This window comes from Nannobrachium achirus (genome assembly GCF_963921795.1).
Source record: "Nannobrachium achirus genome assembly, chromosome: 1".
NCBI lineage: Eukaryota > Metazoa > Chordata > Actinopteri > Myctophiformes > Myctophidae > Nannobrachium > Nannobrachium achirus.
Window position 1 is genome coordinate 19218870 of NC_137810.1, and position 13477 is coordinate 19232346.

At 40.5% G+C, this 13477-nt stretch overlaps 1 protein-coding gene across 1 annotated transcript in view; it reads left to right on the plus strand.

Annotated features, from left to right (window-relative positions):
• Positions 1 to 421: 421 nt before the first annotated feature.
• Positions 422 to 13477, plus strand: part of aspm (assembly factor for spindle microtubules) — a gene marked incomplete at both ends in the record, with an annotated part of 28905 nt that continues 15849 nt past the window's right edge. Inside the window, 14 exons of the mRNA XM_080727605.1 lie at positions 422 to 691; positions 2112 to 2255; positions 2385 to 2913; positions 3709 to 3936; positions 6054 to 6155; positions 6261 to 6413; positions 6692 to 6931; positions 7523 to 7590; positions 7709 to 7850; positions 7977 to 8107; positions 8328 to 8503; positions 10218 to 10363; positions 11381 to 11466; positions 12557 to 12769. Of these exons, the coding sequence (XP_080583731.1) occupies positions 422 to 691; positions 2112 to 2255; positions 2385 to 2913; positions 3709 to 3936; positions 6054 to 6155; positions 6261 to 6413; positions 6692 to 6931; positions 7523 to 7590; positions 7709 to 7850; positions 7977 to 8107; positions 8328 to 8503; positions 10218 to 10363; positions 11381 to 11466; positions 12557 to 12769 (2628 nt within the window). The remainder of the gene's footprint in view (positions 692 to 2111; positions 2256 to 2384; positions 2914 to 3708; positions 3937 to 6053; positions 6156 to 6260; positions 6414 to 6691; positions 6932 to 7522; positions 7591 to 7708; positions 7851 to 7976; positions 8108 to 8327; positions 8504 to 10217; positions 10364 to 11380; positions 11467 to 12556; positions 12770 to 13477) is intronic.

Sequence of the window (13477 nt, forward strand, 5' to 3'; positions counted from 1 at the left end):
TTACAGTGTAGATTGGGGTTAGTCTAATCATTTGTAAACTCTGAGAGAGTTAACAGACCTCTAGCCTCGGAAACCCAGATTTTTATTTTGGCGATAGGAAGAAAATAACAGACCTCAGACCTGTAAGGTTCCATTTGGACCGCTTTTGGGCCCCGGACCAGACGCTGAGAAACGGTGTTTTAAATGCAGTGAGAGTTTCTGATAGGCTGAGAATGTTGTATGCGCGTTCTGTGTTCCCATTGGACAAACGGAGGGTAAACAGCCGCTCCTCCATTACGATTGGCTGACTTGACAACGGTCGGAGTTTCAAACTGTGACAAGGGCTGAACGTCGCATGTTTAAACGGCACCAACAACACAGTCAGTTCCTCTCCAGTCAGACATGTAACCGTGCTCGCAGTTTTTAAACATTGTTCGCTAGAATGGCGAGTTCTACGAGGAGCGGATATCTGGACATCATCAGTCCAATAAAGAGAGACAGCGGCGACAAAGAAAACGATATTCCAGTGCTGAGTTTGATCCAATTCTCCAAGGCTCCGTTTGTAACCTACGGATGTGTGAAGCTGGGCACCTCGAAGTCTGCCGTCCTGCGTGTTGACAATCCTACCGAGGATGCTGAGGTCGAGGTTAGGGTTGAGAAAATACCCTCGTCGAAGGGCTTTTCTGTGGACCACAGCAGTTTTACAATTCAGGTAATGGAAGAGGAAACCTGGAGTCACTGTAGCTCCTTTCGGAACCCCTCACTCGTGATCTCGGAGCTGCGTAGCAGTGGTGTGAGAGGTTCCGAAAGGAGCTAGAGTCACTGACACTCACTGTGTTTGTTCGTTATTATAGCAGCCCTTATGTCCATGCGTTATGTTTCAGGGCTAAGCCTCGGTTCTATGACTACCCTAATGCATATTTTTGCTAACAATGTTTTCTTCCTGGGGTAAAAGATCTCCTTAACAAAGAAGACCAATTTATTTACTAGTTTAATTCAATATGTTTGCTACATGGTGGCAATGCTTACACCAGTGTGCTGATGGTAAAATTGAGAACATTAGATTTGCTGCCTTTTATTAGTAAAATGGTGTTAAGTCAAGGGGCTTTGCCATAAAGTCCATATAAAAGTTAAGTATCCAATCACTGGCCTAATAGTTCAGTCTTAAACCTGTATTTTTATTGATATTAATATCCTTATCAAGTGGTATAGGTAGTCTAGTAGTCTATTACTAGCTAGCTCTCTGGACCAGAGCTATTTACTAGCTGGCAAGCGAGTATGCTGCCAATATGTGTCTTTATATACTCAAATGACTTGCAACACATAAACTATACTATTTAAAACAAAATGGAACTAAGTGACAAAATTACCCCAGAGGCCAATAATAAATATTTACACACACAAGATTGTGATTGTGATCACCCCCCTCCACACACACACACACACACACACACACACACACACACACACACACACACACACCCTCTAAACCAGTGGATTATTTATTCCTGCCTAGTGCATAAAGTTAAGTATAAGCGAAGTCTAATTTAATTGGGTTCAAAACATTTTTGGATCAGTCTGTGGAGGACGGTTACCATTTTGTGTAATAACATGACTTCATGAAAGGAGATAAAATATTGCATTGAGCAATAGTAGAGGGAGCTGGGAAATGTTGTTTGACAACTGCAGGCCTTTACCCCACCCTCCTGTCAACACGAAATGAAGGCTCCTGGCTGGCACTTGGAGCTCTTTTTTACAGAATCGTTAATGTCAAATAAATGCGAATAGGGGTGCAACAGTTAATCAAATTATTTGATTTAATAAGAGTATAAAAATAATCAGTACACAGATGTGCAACAAAGTATAAATTGGTTACCGGTACTTAATTATTTATTTATTTATAAAAAAAAAGAAAAAACATCAAACTCTGCTCACGAGTGATGTTGTGGTACAAAACTGTATGTAATTGCTGGACTGAACTTTACTTCACTAGGAACCACAACTGAGTTGCTCCACAGCCATAGAGTGACTTACTAGTGACGGGCCAACTCTTTCCCTATGAATGAGACTCACTCCCAGTTCTAAAAACTATAATTTGACAATGCCATACCTGTCTGTTTTTGTTTTGGCAGCCTGGAAGCCATTTCACTGTGACGATAACCTGGACCCCATCTGAAGAAGGTGGAGTTCGAGAGCTGGTCATCTTCAATGCAAATGGCGTCCTCAGACATCAAGCTGTTGTGCTTGGGAGAGCAGAGGCACCAAAAAAGAAAAAGGTAAAACAAAATGCTTAAAAGCAGATACATTTTGGCAAGTGAAAAGTCCATTGATTTTAATCATACATTGCCATTACCTGGAGCATGTAATTTAAAACAGTATCTCAAAACCTTTGTACTGTGTTTCAGAAAAGCTTATGGGATTCAATCAAAAACAAGAGGGCAGGTGACCGATCAGTCACGCCTAGAGGACCGAAAACGGGGCCCACCTTGAAGATTGCAGCCAATAAGACCTTCCAAGTTTCCCGGAACCAGCAATACATGCGTGGAAAACCCAGGAGCCCACTTTCTTTGCTTAATGAGGGGGAGAGAGTGCGAGAGAGGTCTCTCTCCAAGTACAGCCCAATTGAAGATAACCCTGGGAAATCAGAGAAGCAGAGGGCTTCTAAGCCCACTCGGAGGCAAAAGGCCCTGGTCCTGCCAGACCAAGACAACGTTCAGAAGAACTCTCCTGTTCTGCTTGTCCCCATTGCCAATCCCATGGAGCCTACCGATACTTCAGTTGAGCCTCATGAATTAGTAACCACACCTGAGCACAGAGTGATTACCAGAGTGCTGAACAGGACGCTTTCACCCATAGGAACACCAGAGAGCTTTAAAAACATCATGCCCCGCATACAGTCACTTGAAAGCCCTGTTGATGCTGTGGCTACAGAAAGTGAATGTGTTTCACCCCAAACTACTCAAATTATGTCTGTCAGAGATGCTCTGGCCATCATTGACTCTGACTTAATTGCCAGTCCTCCCAATGCAAACTCAAGTTATGACTATTCAGATTCATTAGAGTCCTTGAGTGGAAGTTATGGTGGTGGCTCCGAAAATGATGCCCTTACAACTTTGCCTGACAGCCCTGTGGAGTCGGAGTCCAGTAAGCCAAGACTTACTTTCTTTGTGAACAAAAAAACAGGCACTAGCCAGGTTGCTGATCCAGGGATACAGGTTGGTGATAACCTAAGAGTTAAGAAGTGTTCTTTTACCTCTGCCACTGTGACAAAGGTCAAAGCCCCAGTTGCAACAGGCGAGAGAATAATAAAGAAATCAAGACGAAAGCTCTTAGAGAAAACACTTGAGCTGACTGATGCCAGCAGTGATTGTGAATCCAGCTCAGCCACCCCCGACCTCCCTGTCATAGAACATGACAGCAGAACGAAGGAATGTCAGAACTCACCCACCTCTCTGCGGGAAAATAGACGGCCGGCATGGAAGTCAGAATTCATCAGCCTGACTTCAGCCTATGATGGTTTGCCTGCTCCCACAACCTTCCAAGTCACATGCTCTGAAACCATGGCACCCTGCCCTATCACCTTTCCAGTCTTCTCGGTCCCATCTGACAATACATTCACCGTAACATCTCCTCCATCCACGGTCCCATCCTCTCCTCTTCCCTGTGAGTCACCACCAGGCTCTGATGTGCTTAAGCCATCTTTAATGACCACTCCACCTGTTATTTTAGCCCCTCTGTCTGTCCATGAAGACTTGACATTCCCAGTCCACAGCCTGGCTGTGTTAGACATGGCAGTGAGGAACAAGAAGAGGAAGAGTGATGAGTTTTTGCAGGGGGAGAAGGTTGTGACTGTTGAGAAAACTGAGAGAGGTAAAAGGAGAAGAGTGGCAGCTGTTGCGAAGGAGAAATCGGTGCAAGAAAAGAGGACTGTATCAAAGAGGCAGGAGCCAAGAGCAGGTGAGGAAATGTGGAATGGATTTTGCCTAAATAATTATTTTATACACTGTTAATGTTCATAATCTCCATTGAAACTTGAAAGCTCTGATTTCCGGTTTGTTAAACCTCCACCAGTCAGTCTCTGTCACATCACGTCACACTTTTGCCCTACCTATCCATGCCAAACCTTGCACACACACACTCCTTGGCTGCCAAACCACAACCTCCACCCTCATTTCTCACATGGCCCTCTTCTAGCGCCACCATGAGGCAGATTCTTGCAAAACACATTTGTGGACACTGCTCCTACAGACTTTGCCCTAAAATCACACAAAGAGGTCACAGTATCTCTAAAGTCATGTCATCAACATGGATCTGTCCCATTTCCCATATTTCCTCCTGATGGGCTATCATTGCCTTCTAAAGTTTGTGTATGCGACCGCTGATTAGGGAGTCTTACTGGTTAAATGTCTTGTTAGAATAATTGAGACCATTATTACAGGAGTACTGAATGCTATAACTATATTTGGCAAAACTCTTATTTTGCAGGTTCAGTCCGCTCTAACTCTGCATCCTCTGTAAAGATCAGACCGTCAGTGGCCCCTACCCAAGACAGACAACCAAGCTCCAAGAACCTGGTACAAGGTGTGTGTGATGTGTCCTGGCCTCTACCCTCATCAAAAAACACTACTGAATCACTACTCATCACTACTACTAAATGTCTACACAAACACTACCATTTCACTACTTGATTACTATTGCAATGTGTAGTGATTTAAGCAGTGATTCCCAGTAGTAATGAGTAGAGTATTGGCTGGTTTCACCCACTGAAACACTACTGATAATCACTACTTAATGACTATTCAAATCACTGCACGACTGCTACTTAATTACTTCAGTATCACTATTGGCTTTTGGGAAAGTACTACCCAATCACTACTCAATTATTTCACATTTATTATTGAATTACTACACAATGCTTACACATTCACTTCTGTATCACTTCACAATCCCAATAGAATTAATACATCCTTGTATGTGTAGTGTTTATGTACTGTTTTATCACAACTGAATTACTTTTAATTTCTACACAAACCCTTTTGAAACTCTACACGATTATCATTCGGTCACTCCTGTTTGTGTAGTGTTTATGTAGTGTTTTATCACTACTGAATTACTTTTAATTTCTACACAAACCCACAGTGTCCCCCAGCGGGAATCGAACCCAGGACCTTCTAACTGTGAGGCGACAGCACTATTGACTGCGCCACCGTGCCCCCTTAAAGCAGTAGTGTGTTAACAGCTTTTTCACTATACTCCGCTTGATTACTACTGGAAACACTACTGTTTCACTACAAAACTCTACTGGTGTGTCATGATGAGTAGTGAATATGTAGTGTTGTGACTACATATTCACTACACATAAACAAGTAGTAAAATCTCTACATAATCACTATTTAAATGCCTTCACTACTCCGATTACTACTGGAAACACTACTGTTTCACTACAAAACTCTACTGGTGTGTCATGAGTAGTGAATATGTAGTGTTGTGACTACATATTCACTACACATAAACAAGTAGTAAAATCTCTACATAATCACTATTTAAATGCCTTCACTACTCTGCTTGATTACTACTGGAAACACTACTGTTTCACTACAAAACTCTACTGGTGTGTCATGAGTAGTGAATATGTAGTGTTGTGACTACATATTCATTACACATAAACAAGTAGTAAAATCTCTACATAATCACTATTTAAATGCCTTTGTAGTGAAGCAGTAGTGTTTTAACAGCTTTTTCACTACTACGATTGATTACTACTGGAAACACTACTGTTTCACTACAAAACTCTACTGGTGTGTCATGAGTAGTGAAAACATTACAGATTTACTACACAATTGCTACACATGACTACACAGTCACTACTACACGAATAGGTTTTGTGTAGTGATTCAGTAGTGTTTTTTGATGAGGGTAACCTGAAAGCACTGTAGGGCAGCAGAGGCTCAAGCCTGTTTAGATGTTAATTGTTACATAGCGTGACTGCATTTTATCAACATCCCCTTTTTTCATGGTGCAAATATGAAGGATAGATCATTCTATTGAAAATAATTGTCTGATTGTGTTCATAGCTTCACAGTCTTTGAAGTCATTTGGTGCACGGCCTGTGAAGACAGCAAAAATTGTTGCAGTGGCACAGTCTAAGCTGACCTTCATTAAGCCTGCACAAACAGGTATTGATGTTTATTATGGACTAAATTCTCATTACATCAGGGTGTGTCTTTTTATTTATTTTTTGGATTATGATTTGATAATGTTTTTCCATGATTTTCTTACAGTCATACCAAGACACCCCATGCCATTTGCTGCAAAGAATATGTTCTATGATGAGAGGTGGATTGAGAAGCAGGAGAGAGGATTCACTTGGTGGATTAACTATGTCCTCACCCCAGATGATTTCAAAGTAAACACAGAAGTTGCTCATGGGAAAGGTAACATTAAATCAACACGTCTATTTTGCAACATGTCTATTTTGCTCAAGATCTGTTCCTATTCCAGTTGTGATTTCTGTTTTTCTTTGCCCCTTTTATTTGGGTCTTTTTTTGCCATCACAATCACATTTTTACGGTCTATTTGAAGCCTTGTATTTCTCTCTGTACTTCAGAGAGAACATGTGCCATGCGCATTTGGAACTGTAAATACTGATTATGGCTTTATAGATCTCAGAGCTCTAACCTTTCCCTCTCTCTCTTGTCTTCAACTCATGCAGTGAATGCTGTGTCTCTTGCCATGAGCAGCGATGAGACGTTCAATGTGCCCAAAGCTCCTACCAAAGAGGAAATGTCGTTCAGCACATACACCGCTCGTCGAAGGCTAAACCGCCTCCGACGTGCAGCTTGCCAGTTATTCACATCTGAGGCCATGGTCAAAGCCATCCAGAAGCTGGAACAGGAAGTTGAGGCCAAGAGGCTGTTGATAAGAAAAGACCGGCACCTCTGGAAGGACCTCGGTAAGTGGATAAGTAGGGCTGGGTGATAGGACTTCAAATCAATATCACCATTAATTAAAACATTTGCCTCAATTACGATTTAATTAACTATGAAATGAAAATAGACGATTTACAAGTTCACAACATGTCTCATCTCGACGCATTGTAAGCTTGTAGATCGGCTCTTTTCACTATTTTGTACGCCGTCATTGTACAACAAAGTGTAATGCAGGGTTAAGTGGTTATTCAGATTAATCACTTTTGCCAATTATAAAAGATCTATTAGGATTTCTTGTGACGATTCATTGATATAAAAATAAATTATACAATTAAAAAACCTTCTTGATTATTTGGTTATAAGTCGGTTATTGTTTCTAAATATCGTTTTTTATATATTTCCCTAGGATGAATATGACTATTTATTTACTTGTGTGGTCTCATAATTCCTTCTGTTTGAACAGACTATGTTTTAATTGGGTGTTGGGGGCGGTAAAGGACCTGGATCCTGGAGGTGCTTGCCCAAAACGATTTTGAGAAGCACTGCAGTAGACTGAAGTCCCATTTTAAGGTGTAACTTAAGATTGTGTTGATCGATATTTGTGTCTTCCATAGGTGAGCGGCAAAAAGTTCTTAATTGGCTGTTGGCGTACAATCCTCTGTGGTTGCGGATTGGACTTGAGGTATTGGCACAAAGCAATGTTGTGTTTACTTCTGTTCTCTGAACTGTGTTTCAAACCTTTCAAACGTTTAATGTTCTTTGACACGATTCTCATCAATTGCATCTTGGCACATCTTCAGACAATCTTTGGGGAGCTGATCTCACTGGAGAGTAATGGTGATGTCTTGGGGCTGGCCGTGTTCATCCTCAAACGACTGCTATGGAATCCAGACATTGCTGCTCAATTCAGACATGCCAAAGTGCCTAACCTTTACAAAGACGGTAAACAATTGTATATGTACTGTGTAGAGTGAAAGAGCTGATACAAGCTCTGTAAAGTATATATATATTTTATTTTACATTGTTAATTTTTGGCATATTGATGCTCATTTTACTTTCTTTGGTTAGGCCATGAGGAGGCGCTGTCCCGCTTCAGTCTGAAGAAGCTTCTCCTATTGGTATGTTTCCTGGACAAGGCCAAAGAGTCTCGACTGATTGAGCATGACCCCTGTCTGTTCTGCATGGATGCAGAGTTCAAGGTAGAGCACCCTCAATATTTTTATGTGCCAATTTACTGGACAAAAGCTCTAAATCTATACAAATCAGTAATTCTCAAATGAGATTTTAGGTTTCACATAAATTGTCTCAAGGATTGTGTTTGTTGTCTTTCGGGCTTGATTTATTTTTCTTTTGTTACCATGCTGTGCTTTTTCTAAATCGCCACTAATGGGTGTTACTGACTTACTGTTGCTGCTACAGACGAGCAAAGACCTGCTCCTGGCTTTCTCCAGGGACTTCCTGAGTGGAGAGGGGATCCTTCCTCGGCATCTTGGTTACCTGGGATTACCAGTATCCCATGCTCAGACACCCCTGGATGAGTTTAACTTTGCTGTGAGGAACTTGGCAGTTGACCTAAAATGTGGAATTCGTCTAGTGTAAGTGAAATATACTGTGTACTGTCATGACTCATGTCATAGAGTGGTCTCATAGGAAGTTTCACACACAGGATTAGAATATTCGATGAAGATTAGAGAACATTGCATTCCACAAACGGTCTATCTTCCAAGGATTTTAGTAGTAAAGTGTTTTCCAGGACTGGCAAAGGTTTGGAATTAATCAAATGTTTTGGAAAATTGCAAAGATATAAAAAGTAGCAGATCTACAAGCTCAAAATGCGTAGTTTGGAGCTTGTGGATCTGCTACTTTAGTGCTTTTGTGTGACACTAGTATGATCAAGCAGGACGTAAAAACCTTCAAATATGGAGATGGATCCAAAACACATTGTTTTTGTCCAACATTACGTGTAAGATGTAACATGGTAAAATGCAGTGCTATGTGATAGTTTCTACTAGCAACTATCACTTGCTAGCTTGTAGATCTTTTCTTTTTGTCACATGACACCTTTACTTGAGTCTGTCTTGGTGCATTAATACTGGTTTAGGTTTCTCATTATTGCACCCTATGTTTGCTATAGGCCTGGAAATAGGATAAAATACTTGAAAAGTTATGGAAACATTTTGAAATGTCATTGTTAAAAATGTGTAGGAAATCTATTTTCTGCTCTGTTTTGGTGTCTTTGTGACTGGATAATTACAAGTGCCCTCTAAGCTGTGAATCTTTACCTCAGTAGGGATGGGACAATATGAACATTTCATATTACGATTATTGTGACCAAATAAATCGCGATTTACGATTGTATCGTGATAATCAAAATATCCCCAAAATCCATTATCCTGGGGCGGAACATTTGCCAAAAGATAGCCGATCTACAAGCTCACTATGAGCTTGTAGATCGGCAATTTTTTGGCAAAGAGATTTGGGTGTGAAAAGAAAACTGTATCAAATGCGTATATTATAAGTACCGGTGTGTTTTACCAATAGAGGGTTTAAATGGTACCGGGCGGGCGGGTATGCAGCGCGGCAAATAAAAGGTGAATTGAACCCAGTGCATGACAGAGGACGATTTCACGATAAATTAAATCTCCACAATACGATTATCTCGAGTGTTTTTTTTATCACGATAAACGACAATATCGCTTATCGTCCCATCCCTATACCTCAGCAAGGTGTTTTAGTGGATTTTATTTAGTCCATGTTTGACATCATGGCTAATCATCACCCTCTGTCCATGTCTCACTCACCTCACCCAGGGCTGGCTATGAAAGAGAATTGTGTTGTCTGTAGGGCTGTCACGATTATGACATTTTACATGACGATTAATAGTCACTCAAATAATTGCGATTAACGATTTAATTGTGTTTTTGTCATTGACAATTACATTTCTGTTTGGCTTTTAGGCTTTGAAGTTGCACATGGTAGATATGACATAACCTAAATATACAAATAAATTACTGACATATTTGACAACTTTATACTTAAAAAAGAACATTGATAGTGGTAATAGCCGATCTACAAGCTCACAACGCGTCGCATCGCGACGCGCTGTGAGCTTGTAGATCTGCTATTTCCACTATTTATTACTTAAAAAATATATATTTGATCATTTTTCAACATGGAAACGATTAGGACAATTATGAAAAAATAATTGCGATTATGTCAAATAATTGCGATTAGACTATTATGTAATAATTGTGACAGCCCTAGTTGTCTGTAAGCATAATTTCATTTTCCTGTGGGCTTTACCTCTAGGCGTGTGATGGAGCTGTTTATCAAGGATTGGAGTCTATCACGTAAGCTGCGTCTTCCTGCCATCAGCCGCCTACAAAAGATCCACAACGTGGAGATTGCACTGCAGGTGCTCAAAAACAGAGGTGTTGACCTCAAGGATGAATATGGTAATTTGCATATTGTACTCCTTTCATAAGAGAGTAAATGTATTTGATATATTGTCATGGTATTTATTTATTTATTTTTGCCACATTTCTGGATACCGCTCATTGGCTGCATCTGTCACTTCGGTTTGAACGCATGCCATTTGTTTGTAAACACCATTTGTTTAATTTGAAACAGCTGTTTGCCTACCAAGACAAATCTGCATAAAAAGAGTGAATTGCGATGCACAGTTATGTACAAAATTAAGAGAATCACACAAGTTCGAAGAGGGTATTTGTGTGTATTGTGCAAGACTGCAAGTGTGCCTCTGTATAATTGTACATTGTTAAATTATCTCACTCAGTTTAAAACAGTTCAGAATTTAACTTTGATTTTATGAGTTGTTTCGTTCAGTTTCATGGGCCAAATTTTGAAAAGAAAATGAAAATGTTGGCCAATTTATACTCCTCTAAAACATAAAATGAAATGTATGTAGTAATTTGAATTTTCCATTAAAGGGAAGGAAACATGAGTGATAGATAGACAGATAGATAGATACCTTTATTATCCCAAGGGGGAAATTTAGTTGTCCAGTAGAAGCACAGCAGTATACAGTTATTTACAAAGTTACAGAGACGATAGATAGATAAGAGGGGAAAAAAAACAAAACAAAGACAAGAGCAGTACAGTACCAATAAAGAGAAGGTGCATCAATAGAGGGGGCGAATAATATATAAGTATATAAACATAAAGTGTCTTGCAAAAGAGACCATAGCAGTCAATGCTAGTTAGTGCAAACAAGTATCTCACTGTCATTGTTAAATAAAGCAAAAAATACTCAGAAACTACCAACACAACCTAATGAGCACTCTTCCTGGACGGTCCTTAGAGGTCAAAGTCAATACAGCAATAGTTCCTTAGAGGTCAAAGTCAATACAGCAATGGTTCCGTCAGTCTAAGTTAGGAAGGGAGACCTTTTCTGATGTCAATACCAACTGGGAATGAACAATCATTGATTGTTACAAAATGTATGTTTGCAGGATCTGCCATTGATTCCAGAGATATTGTGGATGGACACAGGGAAAAGACATTGAGCCTCCTCTGGAAAATCATCTTTGCTTTTCAGGTGTGTTCCCCATTCTGCCCAAGGGTATTTAAGACAAATTCATGACCTATAAAATAATCCCCCAATCCGTTTTGGTTTGGGTATAAGAGATGTTCAACTCACTCCTCTACATGCATCCCTGGTACAATATAGCAACTAGAAAGGTGCAATTGGAAATTGCAAGTGTGGTTGCCGTTGACTCTAATGGGTTTGCCAATCAGAGAGCGGGAGAGGATGATATTGTGATATCAAGGTATCGTGATGTCTGATTGGCTGAAGGGTAACATCAGGCGATGAGAAAAAAAAACCCCCAAGAACAATAGTCTGTTTGCCCTGCGACTCTGCGAGGCAACGACACTAATAACTAGAAAGATACAATTCTGGGAAATTGCAAGTGTGGTTGCCGTTTTTACACTTTCCCATTCAAGTCAATGGGGTTACTCTATAAAGGTGACGTCACAGAGAATGCTGCTTTGTGATTGGCTAAATGTTGTATCTAGAAATAACGCTGCACTAGTACTATAGTACAGTAACCAGGCATTGACACTAAGGCTTGCCCACCTGCCCTTGGCAGGTAAATAAAACATCAGGGCAGGTGAAGTTGGCTTTCAGGTTGCCCGACAGGGCAAGTGCTCATTTGAGAGGAGACACAAATGTCTATAAACAAAACACGAGATATCTGTCTAAACACCTGAACGTGGCCAGTGCGCTGTGTCTTCTGGTCTGTGGAATGTAAAATAAGAGCACTATTTACCTATAATGTGCTGTTTTTACTGTTGCTACATTTAAAAATATAAAATAACAAGTGTGAAACCATAGACATATTCAATCATAGCTAAAGTATTCGGATTTGGAGGTATTGAGGTATGACATTTTATCGCACAGCCCCAGAAAGTAAAGAAATAAGTGTTAAATTGAGCGGTAATTAAAATCGTACCTATCATTTTATAATGGACGATTTACTTTTCGGGCAAGTGGGCATTACCTTCGGGCAAGTAGAACATGACCTGTACTTGCCCGATGGGCAAGTGCCTCTGAGACCTTAGTGTCAACCCCTATAGTAGCTAGGTAATTTATCATATGGTATCATGTCCTCAAATTCCTGCTTTAGGTGGAGGTGATTTTGGATGAGGAACAGTTGAGAGAGGAGATAGCTTTCCTGAAGAGAACCTGGAGCACTAAAATGAGGCTGGCCTCTCTGAAGGCGGATAAGGGCCTACAGTTGAGCGGTGCAAAGGTCAGGACGCCATACAAACACAGCAGCACCAAGATCACCCTTCTGATGGACTGGGTTAATGCTGTCTGCGACTTCTATGGCCTGAAGGTGAGGAAAATGACGATGACACTTTCGAAAAAGCTTTTATGACTGATATTCCACTAGGAATTTGGGTTGGGTGTTTTCTTTTTAATCAAACCTGTATTTAACCAGGTAGACCACCTGACATTTAGAATCCCTTTATGAGCGTGAACTAGCCAAGATGGAAGCATATTAACAAAACATACACATGACACAAAAGGGATAAAGCATTTGTTCACTCAAAGTGATTGAGTTTCCTCCCAAACAAGTCTTCAGGCAAACTAATGTGAAGGTTCAATGCGCACCACAGTCTGTTCTTAAAAGTAAAATTGCAGATGATGTGGCCCATGGATTAAAGTTCTCAGTCGCCACGACTGATTTCAGTCATTTTGATTCCACAGAAGCCATCATGACTTCTATGGAATCCTGTCACCATCTACAAGTGGTTTCACAAATGAAATTGCTTTAATCCATGTGTGGCCTGGCGGGCGTGTATGTTTAAAGCACTTTGATACACGCTGTAGGTGTAAAACCTAACTGTTATATCTCTGCTATCAGGCCCAAACCAGCTAACTCCAAAATGTTCATTTTCCAGAACATGAGAAAACATCAAGCTCAAGTGGATTTGGGAGGTTTTGGACGAGTTTTGCGTTGGCTATTCAAAATTGCAAATATACACGCTCACAGCGCATTACTTTGTGCGGTGCAGTGAGCGTGTACTTAAGAAAATCTTGA